At 38.2% G+C, this 17,386-nt stretch overlaps 1 protein-coding gene and 1 long non-coding RNA gene across 4 annotated transcripts; both read left to right on the forward strand.

Moving 5' to 3' along the window:
* The first annotated feature begins 945 nt into the window (after positions 1 to 945).
* LOC146646442 (uncharacterized) lies at positions 946 to 7,477 on the forward strand. 3 transcript variants are annotated; one of them, XM_085392145.1, is made up of 11 exons: positions 960 to 1,097; positions 2,029 to 2,126; positions 2,287 to 2,421; positions 2,654 to 2,802; positions 2,903 to 3,039; positions 3,134 to 3,227; positions 3,363 to 3,483; positions 3,602 to 3,819; positions 3,900 to 4,083; positions 4,319 to 4,443; positions 4,615 to 7,477. In XM_085392145.1, the coding sequence occupies exons 2-11, from the start codon at positions 2,033 to 2,035 to the stop codon at positions 4,948 to 4,950; spliced, it is 1,593 nt and encodes a 530-aa protein (XP_085248271.1). In that variant the 5' UTR covers positions 960 to 1,097; positions 2,029 to 2,032; the 3' UTR covers positions 4,951 to 7,477. The 3 variants fall into 3 exon arrangements, with proteins under 3 accessions (XP_085248270.1, XP_085248271.1, XP_085248269.1); XM_085392143.1 differs by lacking the exon at positions 2,287 to 2,421; XM_085392144.1 differs by lacking the exons at positions 2,029 to 2,126; positions 2,287 to 2,421 and having other exon boundaries at positions 946 to 1,097.
* A 5,920-nt stretch (positions 7,478 to 13,397) lies between these two features.
* Positions 13,398 to 15,809, forward strand: LOC146646443 (uncharacterized). The gene is made up of 3 exons (XR_014908884.1): positions 13,398 to 13,784; positions 14,040 to 14,135; positions 14,681 to 15,809. It is a non-coding gene; the product is annotated as an uncharacterized LOC146646443 (long non-coding RNA).
* Positions 15,810 to 17,386: the final 1,577 nt, after the last annotated feature.

Raw genomic sequence — 17,386 nt, forward strand, 5'->3', positions numbered from 1 at the left:
TGAGCTATGTGTGTGTGTGTGTGTGTGTGTGCTAGCATGAAGCGAACAATAATAAACAACATGAGTGTGTTATCATGATGGTAATTAGACACGTTTGTATTTTTTCGTAGTCTCAAATGTGTGGTTGTGAGATAATCTCGAAATCCTTTTAGCAGTTTAGAGGGGTATTCCACTAAGCGAGCTCGAAAAAAATGCATCGCCTGATTCAGCCTAACATTACACACTGGTCGAACTCGGTGCTACGAACGAAGTTCAGCTAAATTGTTCACGCTAATTCGACAAGGCTCAACCAGCCAGACTGAGGCGCCTCCTTGACACCTTTAAGCCAGACCCTATCGATCTTTGCTAGATAAATTGAAATGAAATGAAAATAAAGAGCCGCGTTCTGCTCCCAGGCTAAGAAAGAATCATTGATGCAGACTGTGTGGATCACAAATACTCCCTAACCTGTAAGGCACTTGTGTCAAGCCAGCCTCCAATTCGAGACTTGCAGTCAAGCCAGCCTCCAGTTTGTTTTACATTCCCTGTGTATTCAAAGTATTACGGGAATGGATGTGGAAACCGGATTTCAAAATAAAAGCCAACTTCGAGTGAATTAACAGATATGTTAAGAACATATAATTTAGGCTTTTTTTTTTTTTTTTTTTTTTTTTTTTACAAACTCTAATGTTAGATCTATATGACACAGCCTTGTACCCTAATTGTGCCCTGTCACTATCAAGGCCATCTTATTTTGGATTTCAAAGTAAAAGCCCTGTGAATCTTCATTTTTGAACTACTCTTTCAACACAGCAAAAACTGGAGTGTTAAAATTTCAGGGTTAAAGATGTTAGAGTTGATTTCCACTCTCAAAGTGTCATATTAACACATTCTGATTCAAATAGTGTTCAGTGTTGGAGTTATTAAACAGTGTTATTCAAGTCCAAGCAAATGAACTCTGAAGAGAGTTATTTAACTTGGTAGGCCCCTGGGCTTCTGCCCAGGTAAACCCGTGGATCAATTAATAGTTTGCTCTGCCGGGCCGATTTTCCATGTGCTTCTGCTGGTTACACCGTGGTGGATGCCTGCCGTGCTGCTTGGAGTATTTTACACAAACGGTAAGTTATTCAAACTTATATAAAATTCACGGTATTCTATCGGCGCAGTGAGGTTTTCTTGATGTTTCTTGGTGTTCGGTTGCTGAAAACGAGCTTTAATAGAGGAGGAGATTTGTCGAAAATTCTATTTAGCCTCCAATGCTAATGTTAATGTTGCAGTCTTTTTACTCGTAAGTGACGGTAGACACTGCACGTGGAAGCGCCGCGCCACGTTCAGCTTTTCCCCTGTTCACACAGACACGTCTTTCTCCACGCCAGTTCATGAGCGTTTTTGCTTCTCTGTTTATTCAGAGTAATTTTTTCACAATTGATAAGTAAATAACATCCCAAAATAATTGAAGAGAGCTTGTTTTAGTCACTCCTGCTTTTACTTTGACATCGTTCATCGCTGACTTGTCTCTAATCTGTCTCTCTCTCTGTCTCACTCTCTTCTCCCTTTGAGACACCCGCCCCAAACATAGTCAGTTAGGCTGTCCCCTCCTTTGCTATGTGTTCATTTTCATCTCTATTGTCTCTTTTCATACACAAATCTGATCGCATTTGTCAATCGCAGTATTTTATTTTGGAGAATAGCTTTTATCTTCAGAATTGCCTGGATTGTCTTGTGTGTCTTGGTGTAACTTCCTGCGGAACATGCGTGGCCCACGCAAAAAATAGACCAGATACCGAAACAATCGCTTCGTAGCACTCCGTGTCTGGTGTAAACTACACCATAGATTAACGTGTATTTTGTATTGTGTTATGTATCAATTGGACTCCTGCATGGACAGACACAGGTTTATTTGATAACATTAAATGTTATTGCAGTGAAATTCAAACGCATGGTCAGTATTAATCACCATGTACGGTATATGTCAGTGTTTTAATCATTTGTGCTTGAATTGCTCTAAATGTCAAATACTATGCCATCTTTGTTATTATTTTATCCCAGTAAAATGCTGGTCCAGGTTCGATACTGCCAACAGCAGAAGTATGTGAAGTTGGAAGAGGTTGATGGGCGTTTTGAGTTTATGCAGTTTCATGAAAAAGGTTTGTTTATATCTTACCTAATTTTAGTTGGGGGGACAGAATTTTTTGTAGGGCGTTTCGCCAAGTCTCTTGAATCATACAGTGGTGTATCACTTTAGTGAATGTGAGGCAAGAACAGTTTACTTAAAAGGTGCACTCAGATATATCTTATCTTTTCCAGTCATCGAGAGATTTTGCCTGCCACCTGATGCAAAAGTAGTGTACAAAGATGCAACAGGGACAGAAGTTGATGAAGTGATTTTCAGTGATCTTATCAGCCAAGGCACTGTGGTCCTAACAGTTTTCTCAAGTGATGGTGAGAAATTTAAAGGGGCAAGCTCAACACCAGACATGGGGAAGGGCTGTGTGGCTGCTGGTTGTTCCAAATAATCAGGAGCACACAATTTGACCAATCAGCTGTTTGAACATTGAGATCAGTTAATTTAAATGAGTCAGGTCTGCAGTGTGATGTTGCCTTGTTAGTTAAAAATCTGCAGCCAGATTTGTTTTTCTACACCTTACAGAATAATGTTGTTTTTTCCTTTTAGAATTTTCTGATTACTCCTTGTCTTCTGCATCTGATTGTTCTGACTCAAGCTTCAGCTCAAATGCAAGTACATCAACTATACTTCTAGATGAGGGTCCCAGGAAGAAAACAAGAGTTGAGGGTACTGTTGATGCAGCATCTGCTAAAAAGGTTGTGACAAAACTCAGTTCTCATAGTATTTTTTCTACTTCATTATTCTTAATATGTAGAAAAGCTATTCCTCACTTTTTGCATCTTTTTTTTTCTCAAGTTAATTGAAGGTGTACTTGGAACCAATTCAGGTGGTGAAGAGGTTCTCCAGGAATATCACACAACACAAACTCTAACAGATGCTACCAGAAGAAAAATGGTCAATATAATAGTGGCTCACATGATTGATTGCCATGGGTATGTGTGTTCTATTTGTGCATTTTATTTTTTTTTAAATACAAGTTACTATTTTGCCATTACTTAAGCATGTTAATTTAAAATCGTTTTTCAGGCACCTCCCCACCAAAGCTGTTAGAGAACAGTACGCGCTAGGGGTAGTGACATTGTTCCCATCCCTGAAAGACCCATACTCCAAGAAAGGCTATGTATAGTCACTACTATTGCACTTTGTTTACATAATTTTCATGCTGTGCATCATTGGGATTTGTGTGCGTTGACATTTAAGTTCTAAAAATTTTCAGATTGACAACACATTATTTTTGAATGTATTTACATTTTAGGAACACTTCTATGATGCTGCAAGCAGCACTGGATACATTTCTTGGCGTTTGAAAACGATAGAGAGAAAGACTAGAAGAGGATCTGCACCACCAAGTAGCTCCACTAGCTTTACTCAAGGAGGTAAGAAATTAAGTGTCCACAAACTAGATAATGTGCTCATTTACATTAGATACTATTTTGTTTTCATTTACCTATCTGATCAGCACCTATGCTTTTATGTTTGTGTGTTTTTCTTCAGGGGGCCCAAATTACCAAAGGCCCATTAATGTCGACATGCAGCTTGATGGAGATGCTTGCCAGGAGGCCATCTCTTTGCTGAAACATACATCCGACACTTCCTTGATTTTCCAGAAGATGAGAGAGACCTTTCAGCATCGTCAGAAGGTCATCAATGATCCTGACAAAAGTCTTGATATCCTGTCTATCTTCCCAAGATTCTTGGATACAAGAGGATTGGTGAGAATATTCAGTGGAATTTTTAATATCACTTTAAATTTCAAGATGAATGTGGCAGTAGTAGATTTTCTTTCTTAAAGGTGAATCAAGACTTCACTCTCCTGTTTGATGATGAGATATCTACCAGGCTGCTTCAGAAATGGGATCCAATCTTTAGGTATCAAATCATCAAAGAGGCCAAGCAGCTCACCTCAACAGTAGAGTTGCGTCAATTGGTGCAGTCAGCAGAGAGTCCACCAGGAAGTGATCTTGATGAGGCAGCAAGTGAGTTTGTTAAATATGATTTGCTATAAGCAGTTAAAGTTCAATAGCATCAGGATTCTATTAATAAATACCAATTCATTCACCTGTTAGCTTTGCTTCATCAGTTTTCTTTAGCTGTTAGTTTAATGTTTATGACAGCACATTTCAACTTTCTTAGGAAGTGTTTCTAGTTCTCCTTAAAAATTGCATTTGAAAGATTTGCTGTCAATTGATTCTTGTGACTCTTTGGCCGCAGCCTTTGACCAAGACATGGCCTCCCTGTTGTTACTGTTACATCTACTTCCGCCACCCCCAGGAGGACCAAAGTATCAAAAAATCAGCGCCTCTGATGCTGTTGAGAGACTTGTAGTCTTTCATAAGGTAATTTAATATTTATAGTTTTTGTCATAAGTTGTCATGTCACTGGTTAAGAGGTGAATGAAACAAATTACAGTTGAGCTTACAAAGGAGGTTTACATACTCATTTCTGTGATGCTATTATCTCTGACTTGCTCCTGTGTCTAATGCTCAGTATCTTTGTCTCAACTCCAGTCTTGCTGCAGTTTGGAAGAGCATCTCCAGAATCAGCAGAGTCAGCAGCCATACCTCCTGGCTGTTGGGCGCCAGAAGAGGAAGGTCGACAGCTTCTATGTTGCCATAGACAAGCGTCTCATCCCCTGCCAGGCCAGCCGCTCCCTTGGGGCATTTAATGAGCTTTTTAAAGCTCATTTTGTGTTCAATGTGTCTTATGATGCTGCACTTGTGAATTTCTACACATTTCTGCAGACAACAGTATACAATATTGATATGGGGAAAATGAAGGAGTCCCCAAGAGTGCGTGACTTGAGAGCCAAAATCCTTAACCAGGAAATTCTTCTCACAACCTAAGTAAAAATCATTAAAATGCTGACATGTTTTTTGTGTAAGAGAGCTTATCTCAGCAGTCAGCAGCTGATTTCACATTTAAGAGGTGAACATGGTTATTATCCTGGATCTAAGTTTAAGTTATGTTGTTGGCAGCCAGGCTGCAGGCTTCAGTTCCAAACTTATGCAGGCTTTAGGAAGCACCTCAGTTTTCACAGCAATGTTGACCACAATGATCGAACTTCAGCCATTGCTTCTTTTTCTAATGACACAGTTTCACCTGCTTTGGAGGACCAGTTTAATTCCTCTTATCTTCCTCACAGTTCTCCCAGTGTTCTTCCAGAGTCTAGTTCTTCCAGTGTTCCAGTGAGCATTGATTCAGTACTTACAAGGGATTCATCCAAAGAAATCTGTGCATCCATTGTGGCCAAACTGCAGGGTAGTGGCCTTTCTAACAGTTTAGTATCCTCACTTGTAGGCGATTTGGAGGAATTAACAAGTGAGCTTCGCTCAGAAGCAAAGCAGGCCATTCTTTCTGCGTTACCCACAAAGGACTCCAGCATATCTTTAATAAATGAATGTTTTGAAAATTTTGAAAACCCTTTCACCAATCTGAACACAGAATGGAAACGAAATAAATACTTCAATCTAAAATGGGGAGTTGTAGAACCTAGAGAAATAACACTTGGAGTGAGGTATGACATCAGGCGAAATCAGAAGTTTGGTACTTATGATCAAGTACCTGTGAAGGATACTTTTATATATGTACCTATTTTGGAGTCTTTGAAGTTCATGTTTAGAAATCCAGAGATTTGTGTTTTCCTGCAGAGAGAGTGTAGCTCAGAGCCTGATGCTTATCATGACTTTTGTGATGGAAGTTACTTTAAAACTCACCCTTTGTTTTCAGCCAAAAGGCATGCATTACAAATTCAGCTATACTATGATGACTTTGAAACAGCCAATCCTCTTGGCTCTAAACGCGGAATTCACAAAATTGGCTGTATTTATTTTGTTATAAGAAACTTGCCCCCAAAATTTAATTCCATTTTGATGAACATTCATTTAGTGTCACTTTTCCACACACCAGATCTGCAAAAGTATGGTTTTGATGTTATACTGGAACCACTGATAAATGATGTCAAAAAACTGGAAAGCCAAGGGCTAAGTCTTCCATTTTCTGATGAGCAGGTATATGGCACAATATCACAGATCACTGGAGATAACCTAGGGATGCACTCAATTCTTGGTTTTAATGAGTCGTTCAGTAGCCGTCATTTCTGTCGCCTTTGTTTGATTGAGAAGAATGATTGTCAAATGGTGTACAGTGAGGATGATCCTAAAATTATTCTTCGTGGGAAAGATTTGTTTGACATACATTGCCAGTCTCTTCGGGAAGATCCTAAATTGAAGTCACTGTATGGGTTGAAAAGAAATTCTGCACTCAATTCATTGCAGTATTACCATATTTGCAATAACTACTCATTTGATATAATGCATGACCTTCTTGAAGGTGTGGCTCAGTATGAGGTCAAATTGCTTTTTGAGTATCTTACGCAACACTTCATATCAGAACAGAACTTGCTTTCTAGGATTTATGGTTTTGACTATGGATTTTTAGAAAGAAAAAACCGGCCCACTAAAATCATATTGGACAGTGCTGGCAATAGCATTGGTTTGAACTCTATCCAGACATTCTGTCTTGTGAAAAACATCCCACTTTTGTTTGGTGACATTATTCCTGCAGGGAACAGACACTGGAATTTGTTATTGTTGTTACTTCAAATAATGAACATTGTTTTTTCACCTTGTCTCACTCTGGGAATGACTATATATTTGAAGAATTTGATTATTGACCACCACAAACTATTTAAGCACACGTATCCACACAGAAACTTGATTCCTAAGCATCATTTTATGATTCATTACCCATCCTGTATTCGAAAAATTGGCCCTTTACTGTATATGTGGAGTATGAGGTTTGAAGCTAAGCACAAGTTGTTCAAAGATTATTTCAAAAATTTCAAAAACCTCACCAAATCGCTTGCTAAACGGCATCAGATGGCCATTGCTTATCACTGGGAAACCTTTTCTCTTAAACAGAAGGAGTTTGGGCCAATTAAATCATTTTCTTTAAGAGGTGAAAGTGTGGTCAATAGTGAAATGCTATTATCAAAAGATGTTTTCTCAACAAGTTGGGTTAAAATTGATGGTGTAGAGTACAAAGCTGGACTCGTTGTTTGCAGTACAATGGAGGAAGACATGCCAGTCTTTTGTCAAATAATTGATACACTTATGGTTGAAAATGACATTTTTTTGTTGACACACAAACTCTTTACTGAAAACTTTGATGAACATCACCATGCATTCAAAGTAGTACAAACTGAAGAACGGTGTGTCATAAAAATAACTGAACTCAAATGTCACAGACCATTTGATATTCAAAACTCATACAGTGCTGCAGATGAAAGTTTGTACATTATATCTTCATTTATTATGTTTTGATTCACTTTCTGGGAAAAAGAAGCATGATAATAAATGTTTTTGGACAATGTACAGTTTTCTTGAAATTATTCTCATGATTGTACTTGTTGTCGTTAAAAAGTTATGTTAATCTATTACATAGTTCTTTTAGGGATTAAAACTACCTTAATAAAAGATTAAAGAGTTAAAGTAGTGTTATTTTTCAATCTGTGTAGTGTTAATTTAACCCAGTTTGGTGAGTTAAAAATTAACTCAGACATGGTGTTAATAATAATTTGCTCAGTGTTAATTTAACCCGGTTTTAAGAGTTAAAGAAGGAACTCTGACAAAGTGTTAAATAATTAACTATTTTGAAAATGTTAATTCAACTCTGTAGAGTGTGGAGCTATATAAACCCTGAAAAAATGTTAAAATCAACTCTGTGGGAGTTGATTCAACACTACAGTTTTTGCTGTGAATGACTTGATAATGCTCTTAAATGCAAAAGTCGTATTTCCAAATACTATTTGAACTTTATATCAACACTTTCCAACCACAGTCTTTTTCACAGTGATACCATATCAATATCAAGTCAGTCTGATTTTGCCTTTCATAGTAATGGCCCTTTGAAATTGCCGATATTTGACTTAATCTTCTAATGATTCAAAATGCTCTAAAATGAAAAATTCTTGTTTCCACAGGGTAAGTCCACTTTAGATCAACAGTATACAGCCCCACAGTGATACCATATCAATATCAAGTCATTCTGATTATGCCTTCCAAAATAAAAGCCCTTTCAAATTGAGCATATACGACCTACTTTTTAACGATTTCAAAATGTTCTTAAACAGAATTTTGCTATTTCCACAGGATGAATCCATGTTAGATCAACAGTATCCAACCCCACAGTGATACCATATCAATATCAAGTCATTCTGATTATGCCTTCCAAAATAAGACTTTTCAAATTGCCAAGATACGACCTATTCTTTTAAAGATTTCAAAATGCTCTAAAAATGAAAATTGCTGTTTCCACAGGATAATTTCACTTTAGATCAACAGTATACAACCTCACGATGTTACCATATCAATTTCAAGTCATTCTGATTATGCCTTCCAAAATAATGGCCTGTTGAAAATGCCCATAATTGACCGAACTTTCAGTGATTTCAGAATGCTCTAAAAAGGAAGATTTCAGTTTCCACAGAATAATTTCACTTTAAATCAACAGTATACAACCTCACGATGTTACCATGTCAATTTCAAGTCATTCTGATTTTGCTTTCCAAAATAAAAGCCTTTTCAAATTGCCCATATACGACCTACTCTTTTAACGATTTCAAAATGCTCTTAAATGAAAAATTCATGTTTCAACAGGATAATTCCACTTTAGATCAACAGTATACAACCCCACAGAGATACGATGTTAAGATCAAGTCATTCTGATTTTGCTTTCCAAAATAAAAGTATTTTCAAATTGCCCGTAGACGACCTACTCTTTTAACGATTTCAAAATGCTCTTAAATTGAAAGATGCTGTTTCCACAGGATAATTCCACTTTAGATCAACAGTATCCAACCCGACAGTAAAACCATGTAAATTTCATGTTGGTCTGATTTCGCCTTTCAAATTAATGGCCTGTCGAATTTGTCCATATGTGATATACTCTTTCAATTATTTCAGAATGTTTTAAAAATGAAAATTGCTGTTTCAACACATATTGAGTTTTCATTTTGAAAAACAAAATCAGACTCAATTGATTATGACAGAATTGAATCATAAAGATGATGTAAAAGGAAGCTGAAATTGCCAGTAAGTTATAATTGATAGTACGCTCATATTTCAAGTCTGTGGAAAGATGTCATCCTAAATAAAGAAATTACAAAACAGCTTGCAAACCATTTCCAGGGCGATTATTTTTAAATCCAAAACAAGAAAGACTTGATTTTCACAGTGTACAACTTTGAGGGAGTATATTATTGATTTAGAGGAAAAATTATTGGAATTATTATTGGATCTAACATGGATTCATCCTGTGGAAACAGCAATTTTCATTTTTAGAGCGTTCTGAATTCTTTAAAAGAGTAGGTCGTATATCGGCAATTTGAAAAGTCTTTTATTTTGGAAGGCAACATCAGACTGATTTGATATTGATATGGTATCACTGTGGGGTTGGATACTATTGATCTAAAGTGGAATTATGCTGTGGAAACAGCATTTTTCCATCTTAGAGCATTTTGAATTCGCTCCAAGAGTAAGTCATATATGGGCAAATTGAAAAAGCTTTTATTTTGAAAAGCAAAATCAGACTGACTTGAAATTGAAATGGTAACATCGTGAGGTTGTATAGTGTTGATCTAAAGTGGAATTACCCTGTGGAAACTGAAATCTTCATTTTTAGAGCATTCTGAAATCACTGAAAGTTAAGTAAATTATGGGCATTTTCAACAGGCCATTATTTTGGAAGGCATAATCAGAATGACTTGAAATTGATATGGTATCACTGTGGGGTTGGATACTGTTGATCTAACATGGATTCATCCTGTGAAAATAGCAAAATTCTGTTTAAGAACATTTTGAAATCGTTAAAAAGTAGGTCGTATATGCTCAATTTGAAAGGGCTTTTATTTTGGAAGGCATAATCAGAATGACTTGATATTGATATGGTATCACTGTGGGGCTGTATACTGTTGATCTAAAGTGGACTTACCCTGTGGAAACAAGAATTTTTCATTTTAGAGCATTTTGAAATCTTTAAAAGAGTAGGTCGTATCTTGGCAATTTGAAAAGTCTTATTTTGGAAGGCATAATCAGAATGACTTGATATTGATATGGTATCACTGTGGGGTTGGATACTGTTGATCTAACATGGATTCATCCTGTGAAAATAGCAAAATTCTGTTTAAGAACATTTTGAAATCGTTAAAAAGTAGGTCGTATATGCTCAATTTGAAAGGGCTTTTATTTTGGAAGGCATAATCAGAATGACTTGATATTGATATGGTATCACTGTGGGGCTGTATACTGTTGATCTAAAGTGGACTTACCCTGTGGAAACAAGAATTTTTCATTTTAGAGCATTTTGAATCGTTAGAAGATTAAGTCAAATATCGGCAATTTCAAAGGGCCATTACTATGAAAGGCAAAATCAGACTGACTTGATATTGATATGGTATCACTGTGAAAAAGACTGTGGTTGGAAAGTGTTGATATAAAGTTCAAACAGTATTTGGAAATACGACTTTTGCTTTTAAGAGCATTATTAGAAGCTGGAAGAACGGCTCTAAGCCAACGACCCTGCGTCAGTGTGGAGGGGCCTGCAGGAAATCACCAGCTACAGACGCCCCCCACCCACTATTGAAGCAAACAAAGACCTGGCCAACGAGTTAAACACTTTCTATTGCAGGTTTGAGACGGACAGACTCCCACGCCCCACCCTCCCCTCCCCAGGGACATTGCTTCAGACATTGACCCCCAACACACCTTCCACCTCTCCCCCCCTTCACCCTGCCCCTCCCCAATCAAGACTCAACGACCACCCCCACCCTCCCCAATCCAGACTCAACGACCACCACCACCCTCTCCAATCCAGACTCAACGACCTCCACCACACCTCTCACCCCCCTTTCCTCCTCCCTGAAACTAAGAATACACACTCAGGATGTGAGCCGACTATTCCAGAAACAGAAGCCCAGGAAAGCCCCCGGACCAGATGGCGTCTCACCCTCCTGCCTCAAAACCTGTGCTGAACAGCTGGCTCCCATCTTTACTCGCATCTTCAACAGATCCCTGGAGCTGTGTGAAGTTCCCTCCTGCTTCAAACGCTCCACCATCATCCCTGTTCCCAAGAAACCCACCATCACAGGACTGAATGACTACAGACCTGTCGCCTTGACGTCTGTGGTCATGAAATCCTTTGAACGACTGGTGCTAGCCCATCTGAAAGACATTACAGGCCACCAGCTGGACCCTCTGCAGTTTGCCTACCGGGCAAACAGGTCGGTGGATGATGCAGTGAACATGGGGCTGCATTACATCCTGCAACACCTTGACCGCCCGGGAACTTATGCCAGGGTCCTGTTTGTGGACTTTAGTTCGGCTTTTAACACCATTGTGCCTGAACTTCTTTCCTCCAAACTCTCCCAGCTCAGCGTGTCACCAGCTACCTGTCAGTGGATCACCAGCTTCCTGACAGACAGAAAGCAACAAGTGAGGCTGGGGGAGATCACCTCTGAAACCCGGTCCCTCAGTATTGGTGCCCCTCAAGGATATGTCCTCTCACCACTACTGTTCTCCCTCTACACTAACGACTGCACCTCCAAGAACTCGGCTGTCAAACTCCTAAAGTTTGCAGATGACACCACTGTCATTGGCCTCATTCAAGATGGTGATGAGTCTGCATACCGGCAGGAAGTTGAGCGGCTGGTACTCTGGTGCAGTCAGCACAATCTGGAGCTGAACACTCTTAAGACTGTAGAGATGACAGTGGACTTCAGGAGACATCCCTCAACTCTGCTCCCCCTCACCATATCAGACAGCCCTGTGTCAACTGTGAAGACCTTCAAGTTCCTGGGTACAACCATCTCCCAGGACCTGAAGTGGGAGACCAACATCAACTCCATCCTCAAAAAGACCCAGCAGAGGATGTACTTCCTGAGACAACTGGGGAAGTACAGTCTTCCACAGGAGCTGCTGATCCAGTTCTACACTGCGGTCATTGAGTCTGTCCTGTGCTCCTCCATCACAGTCTGGTATGAAGCAGCCACTAAACAGGACAGGAGCAGACTGCAGCGGACTGTACGGGCAGCAGAAAGGATCATCAGCGCCCCCCTGCCCTCCATCCAGGATCTGTACCTCTCAAGAACCAGGAAACGGGCAGGGAAAATCATCGCAGACCCCTCACACCCTGCACACAGACTTTTTGATCTGCTGCCCTCTGGCAGACGGTACAGAAGCCTGCAGACCAGGACCACCCGACACAGGAACAGTTTCTTTCCCCTCGCCATCTCCCTTCTTAACAGTTGACCTGTCACACTGCTCCCACTGCCAGACTGCAACTGCACCTTATGTACATTTTGTAGTATTCATTCCACCTCATTCATTTCTGTATTTTATGTATATAAGTTTAGATTCGTTATTTATAGTTGGTTTACACAGCTTTGTGTATGTATGTGTAATGTGTATATATAGACACGTGTGTGTGTGTGTGTGTGTGTGTGTGTGTGTGTGTGTGAGTGAGTGAGAGAGAGATTTACATTGCTGTGCTTGAGAGTTACCATCTACCGGAACCAAATTCCCTGTATGTGTCTGCACATATACTTGGCCAATAAACACGATTCTGATTCTGATTAAGTCATTGAAAGAGTAGTTCAAAAATGAAGAGTCACAGGGCTTTTACTTTGAAATCCAAAATAAGATGGCCTTGATAGTGACAGGGCACAATTAGGGTACAAGGCTGTGTCATATCGATCTAACATTAGAGTTTGTAAAAAAAAATAAAAAAAAAAAAAAAAAGCCTAAATTATATGTTATTATGTTCTTAACATATCTGTTAATTCACTCGAAGTTGGCTTTTATTTTGAAATCCGGTTTCCACATCCATTCCCGTAATACTTTGAATACACAGGGAACGTAAAACAAACTGGAGGCTGGTTTGACTGCAAGTCTCGAATTGGAGGCTGGCTTGACACCAGTTGTAAGGCAGGGGTGTCCAAACTTTTTTCACTGAGGGCCACTTACTAGAAATTAGGTAAATAACCTTAACTTTAGTGTATTAAAGTGTATTAAAGATCACAAAATCACTTAAAAGTGGTCGAATATGTTATATTGTTGAATATAATTAAAGGCAAAACTGCCTTCATCACAGCTTTCCATAAATGGATCTTTATTGATTCATTCAAAAAAAGCTTTGGTAGCTCATTTTCAGAACACCAGCCTCAGATTTCTTCTTAGACAGAAGATTTACAGCACAGAGGAAAAAACAATAAAAGGGAAAATAGGACGGGTAAATTTCAAGTTTGTTATTTAAGTTATTAAGCTTAGCAACACACCTATTAACATTAGTTTGAAACGGTTAACATTAACAGACTGAACTGGACTTAATAACAGGAGTGCATATAATCTTAGTAAATTATTGTGGTGAGTATCAGATGCGCTGGGTATGTAAATCGGGCCATCCAGCTGCGATGCTGATTCGACGTCACTCGTGCCAAAAATCTGGACAAATGTCACTTGATCAAGGAGCAGATCTGCATCAGATGAGATCAGCTGACTACGTGTGTGTGCTGTGCAAAAAATGTTTTTGAACATTAATAAGTTGTCTTTGTGCACATATTGTTTACAGATATCAGACTGCAAAGAGCGCTACAGAGAGTCAACATTTCACCAGTTGTCAGTGGGTGAGTTTTATAATTTGTGTCCTAATTTAAATAAAAAATAAATGCAAAGAAACTAGAGAATTTTGCCATGAATTATTCAAAATTTTTAGATTTTTTTGGGTTAACCTTCTAGATTGACAAGTTTAGCCCATTACACAAAAAGTTTGGACACCCCTGATCTATAACATTGACAATCAGAACATGGCTATCCAACACTTTGTTTTTACTCTGCATTTGTGTAAATACTATTCTAATAGATATTGTATGTTCATCTAGGAACAGCATGATGTAAATACAAGACGGGCCCTCGTCCTTCGTGCACTTCCTGTGTACCTGCGTGAAGATGCCTCCACATTATTCAGGACTTGTGATGTAAGTGTACTGGCCTCAGCATCAACCCCTTTGCCTAGCTGTTCAGTCGAACATATGACATCGCCCAGAACTCAAGGAGAACCAGGGTGTATATCAGGAAGGAGGTTCAACATCTGACTTGTTTTCTCCCACATATCAACTATTGTTGAATAAGATTGCAAGAAGATTGTTACGCATAAACATGAAAATAGTTGAAAGATTATTAAACAAAAACAAATCCACAGATAAAAACTCCCTTTTAAAATTCAAGTGTTCTATTTTTTTGGAGGTGCCATGTTGTGGTCAGAAATGTTTGGTAAATAACAAAAACAAATATCTTGGCATATATTTATTATTGAAAGCATTTATTTAAACATATGTTTTGAAACCAAACCCAAATTAAGATTATTGTAATGCATCATGATGTATCGCCATATCAAATTAAATCGTTGACATTATAATCCTAAAAGAAACGTGCGACTTGTGAAGATTCACACCTCTAATCAATAGCATGATTTGTGTCCTTGTGGGGCTGAACTCATTCTTGTATTATTTTTGTTTTGCAGTCAGCAGATGGTCCAGACCTCACTGACACTCCTGTGGCTCTGCTGTCAGTTGTCACGGATGACACTACTGATTCGGCCCTCTTCAGTCCCGAAAGCATCTGCATTGTCGTTGAGGATGAAATACTTGTGAATGGTCCCACAAATCTGGCTGAGTCATTTCTCCTGCTCTTTAGGTACATCTATGCACTAGACCTACAATACCCAAAGAAACTTGAGCTTACATTCACATTTATCCAGAAGGTTGTGATGTGCCTTGAGGACAACAAACCACTGAAAGGGCATCTACTGATGCTGAAGAATGATTTGTTCAATGAGTGAATCACTCAGAATGGGCTACTTGTTGAGCTGAGTATTGAGGAAGCTTTTTTTTTTGTTTTTTTTCCTAATCATTTGGCTTTTCTACTTCAAATTTAAAGTGAATGACTGCTCATTTTGTGTACTATTCATGTTTAATGTTGTGTTGCCTAATACCTTAATGCACTACCTGATGTTTGTTCCCAGTTATGTACAGTTGTATAAACCAGTACAAATCTGGATGCCTCATTTCTCCTGCTTTTTGTTCTGTACACTAGACCTACAATACGCAGACTCTCGAGCTTTTATTTACATGTATCCAGAAGGTTGTGATGTGCCTTGAATACAACAAACCACTGTTAGGTCGCTTACTGATGCAGAAGAATTTGTTCAAGTGAATCACTTGGAATAGACAACTCGTTAAGCTAAGTATTGAAGGTTTTTCTTTTTGTTTTGTTTTACTTATACCATTTTTTTTTTTTTTTTTACCATTTGCCTCTTCTACCTCACATTTAAGATGAATGACTGTTCAGTTCATGCACTATTCATGTTTAATGTTCTGTTGCCTAATACATAAATGCACTGCCTTGATGTTTGTTCCCTATAAGTACAGCAGTGGAAACCAGTACTGTTTTTTTTTTTTTTAATGTATTTTTAAAAAAGAAAGTGAGCTGCAGCTGTCAAGGTACAGTAAGTGTTAAATGCCTCAATGTTCTAATAGCTGCAATTGCTGTTAATACTGAAAATGTTATTGAATTTTAGAATTGAGATGGAGACCCTTGGAGTCTTTTTCTCTTGTTTTATTTATTAAGCACTTTTTTATGAGTGAGCTCTGTTGTTTGTGCCTTTTTAAAAGCACATTGTGTTTAATAAAAAGTTGTTAAATTGGTAGTGTTGTTACTTTCATGTTTTCTAACACTTTTAGCTGATTATAATTTACTGGGCAAACAGTTATTTGTAAGTGTATTTCCCACAGTATTTTAAAAATATTGAAGATTAAGTGTTATTTCCCATATTATAAGTTAGAAAATATGAAAAAGTTTGAGTTTATTTCCAACATCGTATGAGTTGCAATATGTAAAATATTTTGAGTGTATTTTCCACCTTAATTAAGTTGAAAAATATTGAACATTTTGAGTTTATTACTCCCTAATTATAAGTTGAGGAATATCAACATTTATGAGTTAACATTGAGGTAATTTAAGGCAACTGCAACTATAATTTTTATTTTAGTTAAACTTAAAACTTTTAAAAACATCACTAAAAAATTGCTGTGTAATCTGTTACACAACAATTTTTGAGTTCTGTGAACTTATTAGGTTTTACAGTGTACCAGAATCAAAAAATAAAGGGTATGTCTGGAGTTTGAGAAAATATTGTGCAGCTCAGGTGATAATTTGAGTTTGGATTGGTTATCTAGAACCAAGTACAAACTTTAATTAGCCAAAATGGCTGAACACCATTTTAAAACACAGAGAAATCTCTCAAAGAAAGAACTGTTGCTGAACTGAATGAACTGGAAAGCTGACTGTTTTTCTTTTCGTGATATCTCTCCCTGACTGTTACACATTTGCATAATGCCACAGGCTATTTTGGTATGATTTCAAGGATGAGCAGGGATGTGGTTTGGGAACCAATCTTACTGAAGACCTGGAAAACAGTTTTATCAGTTAGTGATGAGCTATGCATATTCTCTTTGGCATATTCTTTTTTTTTTTAAATTACAAATTTAAAAATCTGAAAAATAAAAACAGAAAATTGTAAAATTTGGTCAAATTAGCAGTGCAAATTACCATAACACCAGAAATTCAACAAATGTTCTAACGGGAACGAAAAGTTCTGAGGGTGATCGACTAAAAATGCGTTAATGTCACGGTTCGGGGCAGCGGCCGTGTGAAGAGTGGAAGGAGGACTCAAATGCAGCACTTATTCAGACGTGAAGGGTGATTTATTAACAATACCAGACATAAAGTGGAGATGGCAAACAGAACTAAGGACGAACTAAACTGGGATAAACTACACAAAGGAGTGGCAAACCTGAACATGAAGGGAGAACAGCAGGGAGAGCACGCAGGGGATTTCACAAGGTATGAATACAGATGACGCGACGAGGAACAGAGGTAACACACACCATAAGTACACAGAGAGACACTGGGAAATCACACACAGGTGGGAGACACAGCTGGACCCAATTAACCTGACGAGACAGGGGAACACTAACACCAGGGACCAACAGAGGGAGCACAAACCCAGAACCCAGTATCTAAAATCCCAAAACACAAACCATCCCAAAACAGCCCGTGAATAATAAAGAGAATAATAACAATAAAGAAATGGTAAATGGCCTGTATTTATATAGTGCTTTACTAGTCCCTAAGGACCCCAAAGCGCTTTACATATCCAGTCATCCTG

This window comes from Rhamphochromis longiceps, linkage group LG19, assembly GCF_057381845.1.
Source record: "Rhamphochromis longiceps isolate RC_006_pf linkage group LG19, R_longiceps_female_GT1.1, whole genome shotgun sequence".
Taxonomy (NCBI): Eukaryota; Metazoa; Chordata; class Actinopteri; order Cichliformes; family Cichlidae; genus Rhamphochromis; species Rhamphochromis longiceps.